General features: G+C 28.1%; 2 protein-coding genes across 3 annotated transcripts in view; one reads left to right on the top strand and one right to left on the bottom strand.

Moving 5' to 3' along the window:
* Positions 1 to 7,426: 7,426 nt before the first annotated feature.
* Positions 7,427 to 8,964, bottom strand: LOC111685714. The gene is made up of 6 exons (XM_023447986.2): positions 8,809 to 8,964; positions 8,462 to 8,579; positions 8,229 to 8,389; positions 8,057 to 8,156; positions 7,928 to 7,978; positions 7,427 to 7,853 (listed from the first exon to the last, which is right to left on the bottom strand). Exons 2-6 carry the CDS (start codon positions 8,573 to 8,575, stop codon positions 7,770 to 7,772), a joined length of 510 nt encoding a protein of 169 aa, XP_023303754.1. The 5' UTR covers positions 8,576 to 8,579; positions 8,809 to 8,964; the 3' UTR covers positions 7,427 to 7,769.
* Positions 8,965 to 10,439: 1,475 nt separating this feature from the next.
* LOC111685713 (ubiquitin-conjugating enzyme E2-17 kDa) overlaps positions 10,440 to 12,743 on the top strand; it is an 8,923-nt gene continuing 6,619 nt past the window's right edge. Inside the window, exons 1-2 of one of the 2 annotated variants that reach the window (XM_023447982.2) lie at positions 10,440 to 10,689; positions 11,008 to 11,355. In XM_023447982.2, the coding sequence (XP_023303750.1) occupies positions 11,312 to 11,355 (44 nt within the window). In that variant the 5' untranslated portion in view covers positions 10,440 to 10,689; positions 11,008 to 11,311. Of the gene's footprint in view, positions 10,754 to 10,857; positions 11,356 to 12,743 lie in introns of both variants that reach the window. The other variant, XM_046949679.1, reaches the window with a different exon arrangement.

Below are 12,743 nucleotides of genomic sequence, written 5' to 3'. Positions count from 1 at the left end.
TAGATCAAACCTTAATAAATTTGTACAGCTTTTCTTATTTATTTACATTTTTATGTAAAAGATGCCGACTACTGGGTGATGCCGACATTAGGTGCATTTACCCTATCTTGATCACCTATATATCCTTTCAAGAATCGATCCTTTTTAGACTAAAATTTCAGCAATTTCACCACTTTGGAATTGAAAAATCTACTTTTACGATCATTCAAAGTTTCCATTTAAAATTGTTTTTTTTTCTTCTTTAATTACTTAATATTATATCATCTTTAACTTACCCTGTTTCAGTTTTATGTACAAATTATTGTAACTTAATATTTTGTTATTCTGCGAATATTTTTTACAAACATATTTTTATCTCTCACATTTGTGTAAATTGCAAATATTTCAAATATTTGCCATTTTCTGATACATATAAGACATTTTTCTCTTTACAAATTCTTTAAATGGCAAATTAAAATTATTCTGTTATCATTATTTTTTTATTCATTTTTTTATCATTCACTCACTTTAATAACTTATTTAACAAAATTTTTTGTTGTTTTTAATAATATCACCCCAAAACACACACACTTCTACACTTGCGGAAAAATATTTTATTTGTTTTATTTTCAACTGATGTTTGCGTTTTTTTTTTTTTTAAATTTACTGCTTTTTTTGTTGTTAATTTATTTATTTTTTCAACTACATTTAAAATTAATTTTCTCTATTTGTTTTATTCGTACGTAACTTTTGTTTTTTTTTTCTCAATATTTTTTAGTTTTAATTTAATAACGTTTTTAGTTTAATTAACTAAAAATTTATTTTTAAACCAACATAATTTTGTTTTATTTACCTAATAACAAAATTTCTTTAATTCGTTTCGTTTTCGAGTTAATACTTAAAAAAAAATAACAGAAAAAAATTTAACAAATTATTTTCAAAATGCTTCCGCAGCACAACCGCACGCTTCGATACGTTGTTGTTTAATAAACGATCAACTACCTGAGCTCTGTGTAGTCTATCTAAACAATGTCATTATGACGTTGTATATTGATAATAATTAAGTTGTATTTTCAGACATTATGATGTTGATGCACATGAATTAGCGCCACAATTTAAGAGTAAAAGATCACCATTTGTTATAACTTTTTTTAAGAAACACATCGCCAAAAGAGAGTTCAAATTTTGCTAGAGAGTAAAGAGTGTTTTAATAAGTTTAAAAAGAGAGTTTATTCATTTGTTTGTAAACAAACCGCATAGTATTGATACAACATATGCAATATATAAATATAAAAAAAAATAAAAATTAGAAAGATAGACAGATAGATAGATAGATAGATAGATAGATAGATAGATAGATAGATAGATAGATAGATAGATAGATAGATAGATAGATAGATAGATAGATAGATAGATAGATAGATAGATAGATAGATAGATAGATAGATAGATAGATAGATAGATAGATAGATAGATAGATAGATAGATAGATAGATAGATAGATAGATAGATAGATAGATAGATAGATAGATAGATAGATAGATAGATAGATAGATACAGTTAGTTCGTTAATTAGTTGGCTAGTTAATTAGTTGGTTATTTTGTTTGTTTCTTAACTTCACTTCTCTTAAAAATGTTTTCATAGGGAAAAAAAACTCACAATTTCAAAGAGAGAAGGAGATACCATTCTCTTAAATGCTGCAGCATGCTGTTGTATTTCCAAAGCATTTGCAAAACAGAGATATATTTGGCTAAGTAATAAGATTATTATCTTTAACAAATACGTCTTAAAATCATTGGAAATATTTCATAATAAGAACATATCCAGCATATAGTGTTAGACAATTAAGATTCACTTGTAATGTTTGTTTCTGACCTCAAAACATATTAACAATTCCCATGCTAATAAGCTCAACAGCTAATACACTTTCCAGTGTCTGACCATACTAATTTCCCTTTCTGCTGCAACTTTTGGATCAGTAGTTGGGCATGGTCAAAATAAAAACAAATCCACATATATAAATACAACAAAATTTCAAAGTTGTGGGTATAAAGTTCGTTCACATGCTAAGAACTGAAAGCAAAGAAATCAAAATTAAGAAAAAGAACACAAAATAAAACCGCAAACTGTCTGTAGGTTGTTTGTTGCCGTAACTTGTCTTCATTAAAAATAACAAAATTTTTGTTAACTAAATTAAAAATTTTGCTGTTCTTAGACGTAATATAAGTAAGTACAAAGGTAGAACTGCAACAAACTGTAAAAGAGCAAAAACAGTAATAATAATATCATTATTATTACCAAAAAAATTATATCGAAAAATAATAAAAATTATGTTGAATAATGATTTTGGGGCGCCATATTTACATAATGAGTTTTTCCAAATGTGTTTGTCTATTGATGTGGTTTAATTAAAACAAATTTGCTTCAAAGTTAAAAAGAAATCAAAACTGATCGTGAAATATAGAACACAAACACCTCTGTTTATCGATATCACTGACCTTGAAATGTTTATTCAAGCTCAACGACTATCTTAGTCCTTTTGCACCAAGCATTTCTAGTTTCTTTCGTTTAAGATTTATAAAAAGAAAATAAAAGTGGCTGAATCTCTCCTAGTTTCCAAGATAAATGAACATTAATGTTTTCACTCAAAAAGCCGAAATACAAGTGATTACAGATTATTATTGTTTTGGCTCTATCTCTGATAGTTTCCGAGATAAGTGCACTTTTATCACTCAACAAGTCGATTTAGGTGGAAAATACACAGAATATTATTGTTTTGGCCCTATCACAAGATAAATGGACATTTATATTTTCACTTAGAAAGTCGATTTTGATGGAAATAAAAAGTGATCACAAGTTATCACTTTTACGTTTTCGCTCAAAAAGTCGATTTTGGTGGGAATAACAAGTGATCACAGATTATCATTATTTTGGCTCTATCTCTGCTCGTTTCCAAGATAAATGCACTTTTATGTTTTCACTCAAAAAGTCCATTTTGGTAGGAATAACAAGTGATCACAGATAATCATTGTTTTGGCTCTATCTCTGCTAGTTTCCAAGATTAATGCACTTTTAAGTTTTCACTCAAAAAGTCAATTTTAGTGGTAATAACAAGTGACCACAGATTATCATCGTTTTGGCTTTATCTCTGCTAGTTTCCAAGATAAAAGCACTTTTAAGTTTTCACTCAAAATGTCGATTTTAGTGGGAGTAACAAGTGATCACAGATTATCATCGTTTTGGCTTTATCTCTGCTAGTATCCAAGATAAATGCACTTTTAAGTTTTCACTCAAAAAGTCGATTTTAGTGGGAGTAACAAGTGATCACAGATCATTATTGTTTTGGCTCTATCTCTGCTAGTTTCCAAGATAAATGCAATTTTATGTTTTCACTCAAAAAGTTCATTTTGGTAGGAATAACAAGTGATCACAGATTATCATTGTTTTGGCTCTATCTCTGCTAGTTTCCAAGATAAATGTACTTTTATGTTTTCACTCAAAAAGTCGATTTTAGTGGGAATAACAAGTGATCACAGATTGTTTCCAAGATAAATGCACTTTTATGTTTTCACTCAAAAAGTCGATTTTAGTGGGAATAACAAGTGATCACAGAATATCATTGTTTTGGCTCTACTACTGCTGGTTTCTAAGATAAATGCACTTTTATGTTTTCACTCAAAAAGTCCATTTTGGTACTTTTATGTTTTCACTCAAAAAGTTCATTTTGGTAGGAATAACAAGTGATCACAGATTAACATTATTTTGACTCTATCTCTGGTAGTTTCTAAGATAAATGCACTTTTATGTTTTCACTCAAAAAGTCCATTTTAGTAGGAATAACAAGTAATCACAGATTATCATCGTTTTGGTTCTATCTCTGCTAGTTTTCAAGATAAATGCACTTTTATGTTTTCACTCAAAAAGTCCATTTTGGTACTTTTATGTTTTCACTCAATAAGTTCATTTCACAGATTATCATTGTTTTGGCTCTATCTCTGCTGTTTTCACTCAAAAAGTCGATTTTAGTCGGAATAACAAGTGATCACAGATTATCATTGTTTGACTCTATCTCTGCTAGTTTCCAAAATAAATGCACTTTTAGTTTTTACTCAAAAAGTCCATTTTGGTATGAATAACAAGTGATCACAGATCATCATTGTTTTGGCTCTATTTCTGCTAGTTTTCAAGATAAATGCACTTTTATGTTTTCACTCAAAAAGTCGATTTTAATCGGAATAACAAGTGATCACAGATTATCATTGTTTTGGCTCTATCTCTGCTAGTTTCCAAAATAAATGCACTTTTATGCTTTTACTCAAAAAGTTCATTTTGGTAGGAATAACAAGTGATCACAGATTATCATTGTTTTGGCTCTATCTCTGCTACTTTTCAAGATAAATGCACTTTTATGTTTTCACTCAAAAAGTAGATTTTAGTGGGAATAACAAGTGATGACAAATTATCATTGTTTTGGCTCTATCTCTGCTAGTTTACATGTTTTCAATCAAAAAGTCGATTTTAGTGGGAATAACAAGTGATCCCAGATTATCATTGTTTTGGCTCTATCTCTGCTGGTTTCCAAAATAAATGCACTTTTATGTTTTCACTCAAAAAGTCCATTTTGGTAGGAACGACAGGTGATCACAGATTATCATTAATTTGGCTATATCTCTGCTAGTTTTCTGTTTTCGCTCAAAAAGTCCATTTTGAAGGAACGACAGGTGATCACAGATTATCATTAATTTGGCTATATCTCTGCTAGTTTCCAAGATAAATGCACTTTTATGTTTTCACTCAAAAATTCGATTTTAGTGGAATAACAAGTGATCACAGATTATCATTGTTTTGGCTCTATCTCTGCTAGTTTTCAAGATAAATGCACTTTTATCTTTTCACTCAAAAAGGCCATTTTGGTACATTTATGTTTTCACTCAAAAAGTTCATTTTGGTAGGAATAACAAGTGATTACAGATTATCATTGTTTTGGCTCTATCTCTGCTAATTTCCAAGATAAATGCACTTTTAATTTTTCACTCAAAAAGTCCATTTTTGTAGGAATAACAAGTGATCACAGATTACCCTTTTTTGGCTCTATCTCTGCTAGTTTCCAAGATAAGTGCACTTTTATGTTTTCACTCAAAAAGTCGATTTTAGTGGGAATAACAAGTGATCACAAATTATCATTGTTTTGGCTCTATCTCTGCTAGTTTCCAAGATAAATGCAGTTTTATGTTTTCACTCAAAAAGTCGATTTTAGTGGGAATAACAAGTGATCAAGGATTATCATTGTTTTGGCTTTATCTCTGCTAGTTTCCAAGATAAATGCACTTTTATGTTTTCACTCAAAATGTCGATTTTAGTGGGAATAACAAGTGATCCCAGATTATCATTGTTTTGGATCTATCTCTGCTAGTTTCCAAGATAAATGTACTTTTATGTTTTCACTCAAAAAGTCGAATTTAGTGGGAATAAGAAGTGATTACAGATTATCATTGTTTTGGCTCTATGTCTGCTGGTTTCCAAGATAAATTCCCCTTTAAGTTTTCACTCAAAAATTCGATTTTAGTGGGAAGAAGAAGTGATCACAGATTATCATTGTTTTGGCTCTATCTCTGCTAGTTTCCAAGATAAATGCAATTTTATGTTTTCACTCAAAAAGTCCATTTTGGCAGGAATAACAGGTGATCACAGATTATCATTAATTTGGCTATATCTCTGCTAGTTTACAAGATAAATTCCCTTTTAAGTTTTCACTCAAAAATTGATTTTAGTGGAATAACAAGTGATCACAGATTGTCATTGTTTTGGCTCTATCTCTGCTAGTTTCCAAGATAAATGCACTTTTATGTTTTCACTCAAAAGGTCGATTTTAGTGGGAATAACAAGTGATCCCAGATTATCATTGTTTTGGCTCTATCTCTGCTAGTTTCCAAGATAAATGCACTTTTATGTTTTCACTCAAAAAGTCGATTTTAGTGGGAATAACAGGTGATCACAGATTGTCATTGTTTTGGCTCTATCTCTGCTAGTTTCCAAGATAAATGCACTTTTATGTTTTCACTCAAAAAGTCCATTTTGGTAGGAATAACAAGTTAGCACAAATTATCATTGTTTTGGCTCTATCTCTGCTAGTTTCCAAGATAAATGCACTTTTATGTTTTCACTCAAAAAGTCGATTTTAGTGGGAACAACAAGTGATCACAGATTATCATTGTTTTGGCTCTATCTCTGCTAGTTTCCAAGATAAATATACTTTTAGGTTTTCACTCAAAAAGTCGAATTTAGTGGGAATAAGAAGTGATCACAGATTATCATTGTTTTGGCTCTATCTCTGCTAGTTTCCAAGATAAATGCACTTTTATGTTTTCACTCAAAAAATCGATTTTAGTGGGAATAACAAGTGATCACAGATTATCATTCTTTTGGCTCTATCTTTGATAGTTTCCAAGATAAATGTACTTTTATGTTTTCACTCAAAAGTCAACTTTAGTCGGAATAACAAGTGATCACAGATTATCATTCTTTTGGCTCTATCTTTGATAGTTTCCAAGATAAATGCACTCGTATGTTTTCACTCAAAATTTGGTAGGAATAACAAATGATCACAGATTATCATTCTTTTGGCTATATCTTTGATAGTTCCCAAGATAAATTCCCTTTTAAGTTTTCACTCAAAAATTCGATTTTAGTGGAGTAACAAGTGATCACAGATTATCATTGTTTTGGCTCTATCTCTGCTAGTTTCCGAGATAAATGCACTTTTATGTTTTCACTCAAAAATTCGATTTTAGTCGGAGTAACAAGTGATCACAGATTATCATTGTTTTGGCTCTATCTCTGCTAGTTTCCAAGATAAATGCACTTATATGTTTTTACTCAAAAAGTCGATTTTAGTAGGAATAACAAGTGATCACAGATTATCGTTGTTTTGGCTCTATCTCTGCTAGTTTCCAAGATAAATGTACTTTTAAGTTTTCACTCAAAAAGTAGATTTTGGTAGGAATAACAAGTGATCACAGATTATCATTGTTTTGGGTCTATATCTGTTAGTCTAGGATTTATCTTTTATCTTTTCTACTTCTTAAAATAAATTAACATTTATGCTTTCACTCGAAGAATCAATTTTGCTCGCAAATACTCTCCTAATTTCCACAATAAAAGGTCTTATATGTTTTCACTCAAAAAATTGTTTTTTTGTTTGAAAATAAATATAATCACATATTATCACTGTTAATACTGCATTATCGATAATCTGCCACGTTGGCCTTAGTCTTAAACATAATTGAAATGTAATATGATTAGCATACTTTAAGGATGATATAATTTTTACTAGTATTGTTTATGTTTGCACTTTGCTTAAAATCAGATTTAAGCAAAGAACAAGGAACAAACTCCCCTTTATATTTGCAATGATTGACTGAATTTAATAAAGGAATGCAAATTTCATTTTGAGAAAAATATTTTTATTTTACTATATTAATAATTTGTATAAAAACTACAAATACATACACATTTCGATAAGATGCTATGGAACACTGTGATATGTCAAAAAGGCCACAAAACTTACACAACTATTTTCACATTAAATGGACGGAATGTTAAAGAAAATATATAGTCTTAATAGTTTTATAAAATCTTAATTAATTATACTTAAGTTACAGTTAAAAATAACACTCAAAATGTGTAATAAAATGTAACATTACAAAAAAATGCATGCACAAATAATTAAGAAATTAACTAAAATAATTTGAATAAAAAAAAATATGTTTCAAGTGCAAGAAAAAATTAATTAAGGCATTAAGAGCTCTATATTCGGATTTTGAATTTCTAAAAATATTTGATACTGAGAGAAAACACATAGCCAGCAATAGAACTAAAATTAAGATAAAATAATTCATTATTAATAAGGATTTAAAAACAATATTTTGAACAATTTGAAGAACTTACATTATAGGCCATCCAACAAAAGTTTATCAAAGCGGAAAAGGTCTGTTCCAACTGTTAGGATATTAATATAAAACAAAAATTTTATTTTGTGTTTTTTTCTTAATTTAATAGAAATCAAGTTTAACTTACATATATATAGTAGCCGCCAATAAGCCATAAACCAAAAATCAATTGAAATAAAATGGCTACACCCACCAAGATTAACCAGGGCAAAAGCCAGCCGCGTACACTAAATTTTAAAGAAATTATATATATATTTAACAAATAACTAAAATTTTATAAAAATTTTCTTCACATTTACCTTATTTTAATGCCATAAAATACTAAATAAGAGGCTATAATGATTAAAACAAAGTAGAATATAAAAAAGCCTCCCACTATGGGCATGGAGCTGCGAATATCAGTTTCAAATAAAGGAGAATATAATTGAGTTGATTCACCACCACACAGCATATAAACTATCTATAATATAGTACAAATAAATAAATTTATTAGAATTTTAAATTTTCTACAAAACCAACAAACAATACCCACCATGGTTATGAGTACCAGGGATAAAGCTGCTGTATAAGCTGCCACCGCATAGCTGCCGGTCCTAACATTATTCGACCATATTATGGGAGACCAACAAGAATTTAAAACCACCATATTGCTAAAAAGTAAAAAAAAAATACCACAGTTTTTCTTAAATTCTTAAAATATTTCTAATAACTTATTTTATAAGTCAGAGTCTCAGAGGCATGTCTCACTCAATCAAAATCTGTTTTCATTCATAGAAATTTGTCATTAATTTGTTTTTGGGAACACGCCCTGGTTTTTGTTTTCTTTTTTTATTCATTTAATTTTAGTTTAATTTTACTATTACTTTTAGTTATTCTTACCTTTTATTTTGATTTCAAATTGATGTATTTATATATTTCTTTAGTTTTCCTTTAATTTAAATGAATTTAATTAATATTTTTTTATTTATTTTAGTTTCTTTAAGAATGTTGATTTGTAAAATGTAAACAAATTAATTGAAACTGTACAAAGCCTCTCTTCTCATTCTCTCTCTGATTGGAGTTGTGTGAGTGAGTAAGTAAGTTATATGTGACAAATGTCATGTTTTATATGGCAGTGTTGTATTTTATAGTAGTAAAACATACGTGAAATGTTTGTTTGATTAAAGATATTTTTTCGACGTTTAAATGGAAAAAATAGGGTTCTATAAATCGACTTTCGAATAATCGACTTTTTGTCGAAAAACGTCGATAACTCGACTATCGTCTATGAAAAAAGTCGACTTTGTAAATAAAAGTCGAAAAAGTCGGAATGAGTCGAAAAAAGTCGAAAAGTCCAAAAAAGTCGAAAAGAGTCCAAAAAAGTCGAAAAGTCGGAAATAGTCGAAAAAAGTCGAGAAGTCGGAAAAAGTCGAAAATAGAAAGAAGTCGAAAAAACTCAAAAAATTGCAACAAATAGAAAAAAATAAAAATAATTTTTTTATTAATAATAATATAATTAATATAATGTTAAATGGCAACATTATAAATTTACGTTCCTGGCTTCGGAAAAAGTCGAAAAGTCAAAAAAAGTCGAAAATAGTCGAAAAGTCGGAAAAAGTCAAAAAGTCGGAAAATGTCTAAAAGTCGACTCTTTTTAAAAAGTATTAAAAGTCTTCTGGCTTCGGAAAAAGTCGAAAAGTTGAAAAAAAGTCGAAGAGTCGGAAATAGTCGAAAAAAGTCGGAAAGTCGAAAAGTGGGAAAATGTCGAAAAATCAACTTTTAAGTAAATGCAAAAAGTCGAAAAGTCTACTTTTCATAAAATGCAAAAAGTCGAAAAGTCAAAAAGTCGACTTTTCATAAATTGCAAAAAGTCGAGAAGTCGACTTTTCATAATATGCAAATAGTCAAAAAGTCGACTTTTCCTTTCAACTATAGAACCCTAGATGAAAATAAAGCACTTTTTCTGCAAAAATTTCGTTTTTTTTATCCGTATATATTGGAATCAGTTTTCAGAAGATTAAAGATATCAGTGAGATGCGAATCTTAAAAAATTTTATCAGAAAATGTCGGGAAGGTTTCTACATATATCAAATGACTAGTAACACAAATATTACGTTTCTCATTTTAGATTACTTTTTTGTGAAATTAATTCTACATATTTCAAATGACTAGTAACACAAATATTACGTTTCTCATTTTAGATTACTTTTTTGTGAAATTAATTCAACTAATTTTTTTACAGGGTAAAAATTATTAGGTTTCGATATACTTAGCTCCTTTACATAGTTCCTATTTAAGATACGTTTCCAAAAATCTAAAAAACCATGTTTTAATATCGTAAAAATTATTTATATCGTTTAAAAACACAGCTGAAATATTAGTCGTCTTATAGACGATAGTAAGCCGGCGCTAAACAATCATTACGTTCATATTTCTCGACGCAGATATCTGAGGTTTAGTCGGCAAATTTGTATTATTTGTGTGAAATTTTAAAACGTGTGGTAAATAACAAATTTGTTTTGCCTAAAATAAAAGACTTAATAGGAAAAAAATAATTTTAAAGTTTTAAAATCGAAGAAAAAAATATATTCCAATTAGAGAATATAAAAATATATTAACCACTGAACTACATAGTAACATTGAACATTAGAAGAAAACGTTTGCAAATTTTCTTGTTGTTGTACAATGTATATATAGCGTATCTTTTCTTGTCTACGAAAATAAGCTTAAGTTTGCTATATACTGAACTCTTTCCTTTGCATAGAAAATATTCATATTTGTGTAAGCCTGTGAATGAATAGTGATTGTTTTTGTGAAAATAGTGTTGCCAGAAATAAAAACCACAGTAAGCAATGTTGTTAAAATATTAAATTTAATTATTTAATTTAATTTTTACAAACTTTGTTATATAATTGATAATTAAACAAAAATTTTTCTTGATTTATTTAGAATTTAACAAATAAATAAAGTTAGAAAGAACGGAAAAACAATTGGTTTTTAGAGGTGGCAATATTATTAGAAATGTTTGTCAGACTTTGATTGAGTGTGTGTTTGTGTGCTTTTTTGTCAATACATGTAAAAACTTTCGTTGATTTTTAGTTAAATTTTGTTCGTGTTAAGTTGAAGACGTGAAGAAAAGCTGAAAAACGCCAAATAGAAACTTTTGAAGTGTGTTAAGAAGAGAAATCAAAAAGCAAAAAAAGACTGAATTATAATTATTTTTGTAGGAATTCGTAACGATACAATAAAAAACAATTATAAGCAGAAGAAAGTGAAAGATTAATATACAATAAAATTTAATTACGTTTTGTGTTATTAACAAACAAAAGAAAAAGAAAATTTTTAACAGAAAAAAGGCCACCACTTTTTTGGTTAAACAACACAAAAAGGTTTTTTTTAGAAAATGTCGACACCCGCACGCAGACGTCTTATGAGAGATTTTAAAAGGTATGTATAATAAATAAGAAAATCACTAAACGTTTAGTTAAAACGCAAAAATCGTTTGCAAGCAAAAAATTTAGTAAATTTTTTGATGGTTTTTGTTATAGCTTAATTATTTGTGTGTGCATTTTATGGTTCAAATATAAAATTTTCTCTAAAAAAGATAAATTACGTGTGATTTTTATTTTGTGCTGTAATTTCTTTACTCCCTCCCCCTCTTTGGAGCCTAAAAGTTATACAAAATCAAATAAATGTTTTTTTTTTTCTCTTTTTGTAAATATGTGTCTGTGTATACTCTAGTTATCTCACTCACTCCTTAAGATTTTGCTGTTTTTCTGTATTTCTTTTTATTTGTTTTTGCTTGTCAGTTTTTTTCTCATTTGTCTTCTACTCTTTTTGTTATTTATGTTTTGGAATATTTTTTTTAAGTTTTATTTAGCAATTCTTTAGTTGTTTTTTGTTTTATAAAAACTAAATTACTTCCCGAATTTTCTATTTTTATTGTTTTTGTTTTACCATGTTATTATTTGTTTTGCTTTTATAAACAAAACAAAATTTACTTTAACAATTTCATTAATTTTGGCAACTGCCATTTTTTTATAAAAAACAGTCTCCCATTTGTCTTGTTTTCTTTAGTTGACTCATGCCTGTTTTTTTATACCTATAATTTTTAATTTTATTTAATTTTCTTTGTATTTTATACATATTTTCCCTTCAATTTACTAGTTCTCTTAGTTTTTTTTTGGTTTATTTAATTTGTCTCTCCTTTTGCCGTTTGTGTATTTCTTTTTTTATACTTTTATTCCCTTGTTATTTTTATAGTTTTTGTTGTTTTTATTTTCAAGGATGTTTCTTAATATTGCCTAGAAAAATGTCAAGGATGTTTTTGTTAATTATATTATATATTTGTAACATTTATTTTTTATTTTGTTTTTATAAACAATAATCAACATTTGAAGGTCATATGCATATTGTCAATTTAGTGGTTTTCTTTTGTTTACATTTGTCATTTATTGAAATTATTTTTGTTGCAAAGTGTCAAATTAGTTTTGCAACACTAATTAGTTCAAAATAATTTTTACTTACCTATGAAGATTTTACATATGTAGGTGTGTATATAATAATTTGTAAAGTAATCTATCAAAATTTTAAATCTAGCGGGGAAATGAAGACTTATGATGACCATAGTCAATAAAATTGCTTATGGCAAATTTTAGGTTAATCTGTAGTTTAGTCTATAGTCTAGTCTATAGTTTAGTCTATAGTCTAGTCTGTAGTCTAGTCTTTAGTCTAGTCTATAGTCTAATCTATAGTCTAGTCTATAGTCTAGTCTATAGTCTAGTCTATAGTCTAGTCTATAGTCTAGTCTGTAGTCTAGTCTATAGTCTAGTCTA

This window comes from Lucilia cuprina, chromosome 4 (genome assembly GCF_022045245.1).
Source record: "Lucilia cuprina isolate Lc7/37 chromosome 4, ASM2204524v1, whole genome shotgun sequence".
NCBI lineage: Eukaryota > Metazoa > Arthropoda > Insecta > Diptera > Calliphoridae > Lucilia > Lucilia cuprina.
Note: the sequence above shows the minus strand (reverse complement) of the source record. Positions and strands in the feature narration are given on the sequence as shown.

Bases quoted from the DNA above. Each gene is read 5' to 3' on its own strand.
- LOC111685714 (XM_023447986.2), bottom strand. From the start codon at position 8,575: ATGGTGGTTTTAAATTCTTGTTGGTCTCCCATAATATGGTCGAATAAT. The intron at 8,390-8,461 runs GTGGGTATTGTT...ACTATATTATAG, and splicing joins CCCTGGTACTCATAACCATG to ATAGTTTATATGCTGTGTGG. The intron at 8,157-8,228 runs GTAAATGTGAAG...TTTAAAATTTAG, and splicing joins TTTTATGGCATTAAAATAAG to TGTACGCGGCTGGCTTTTGC.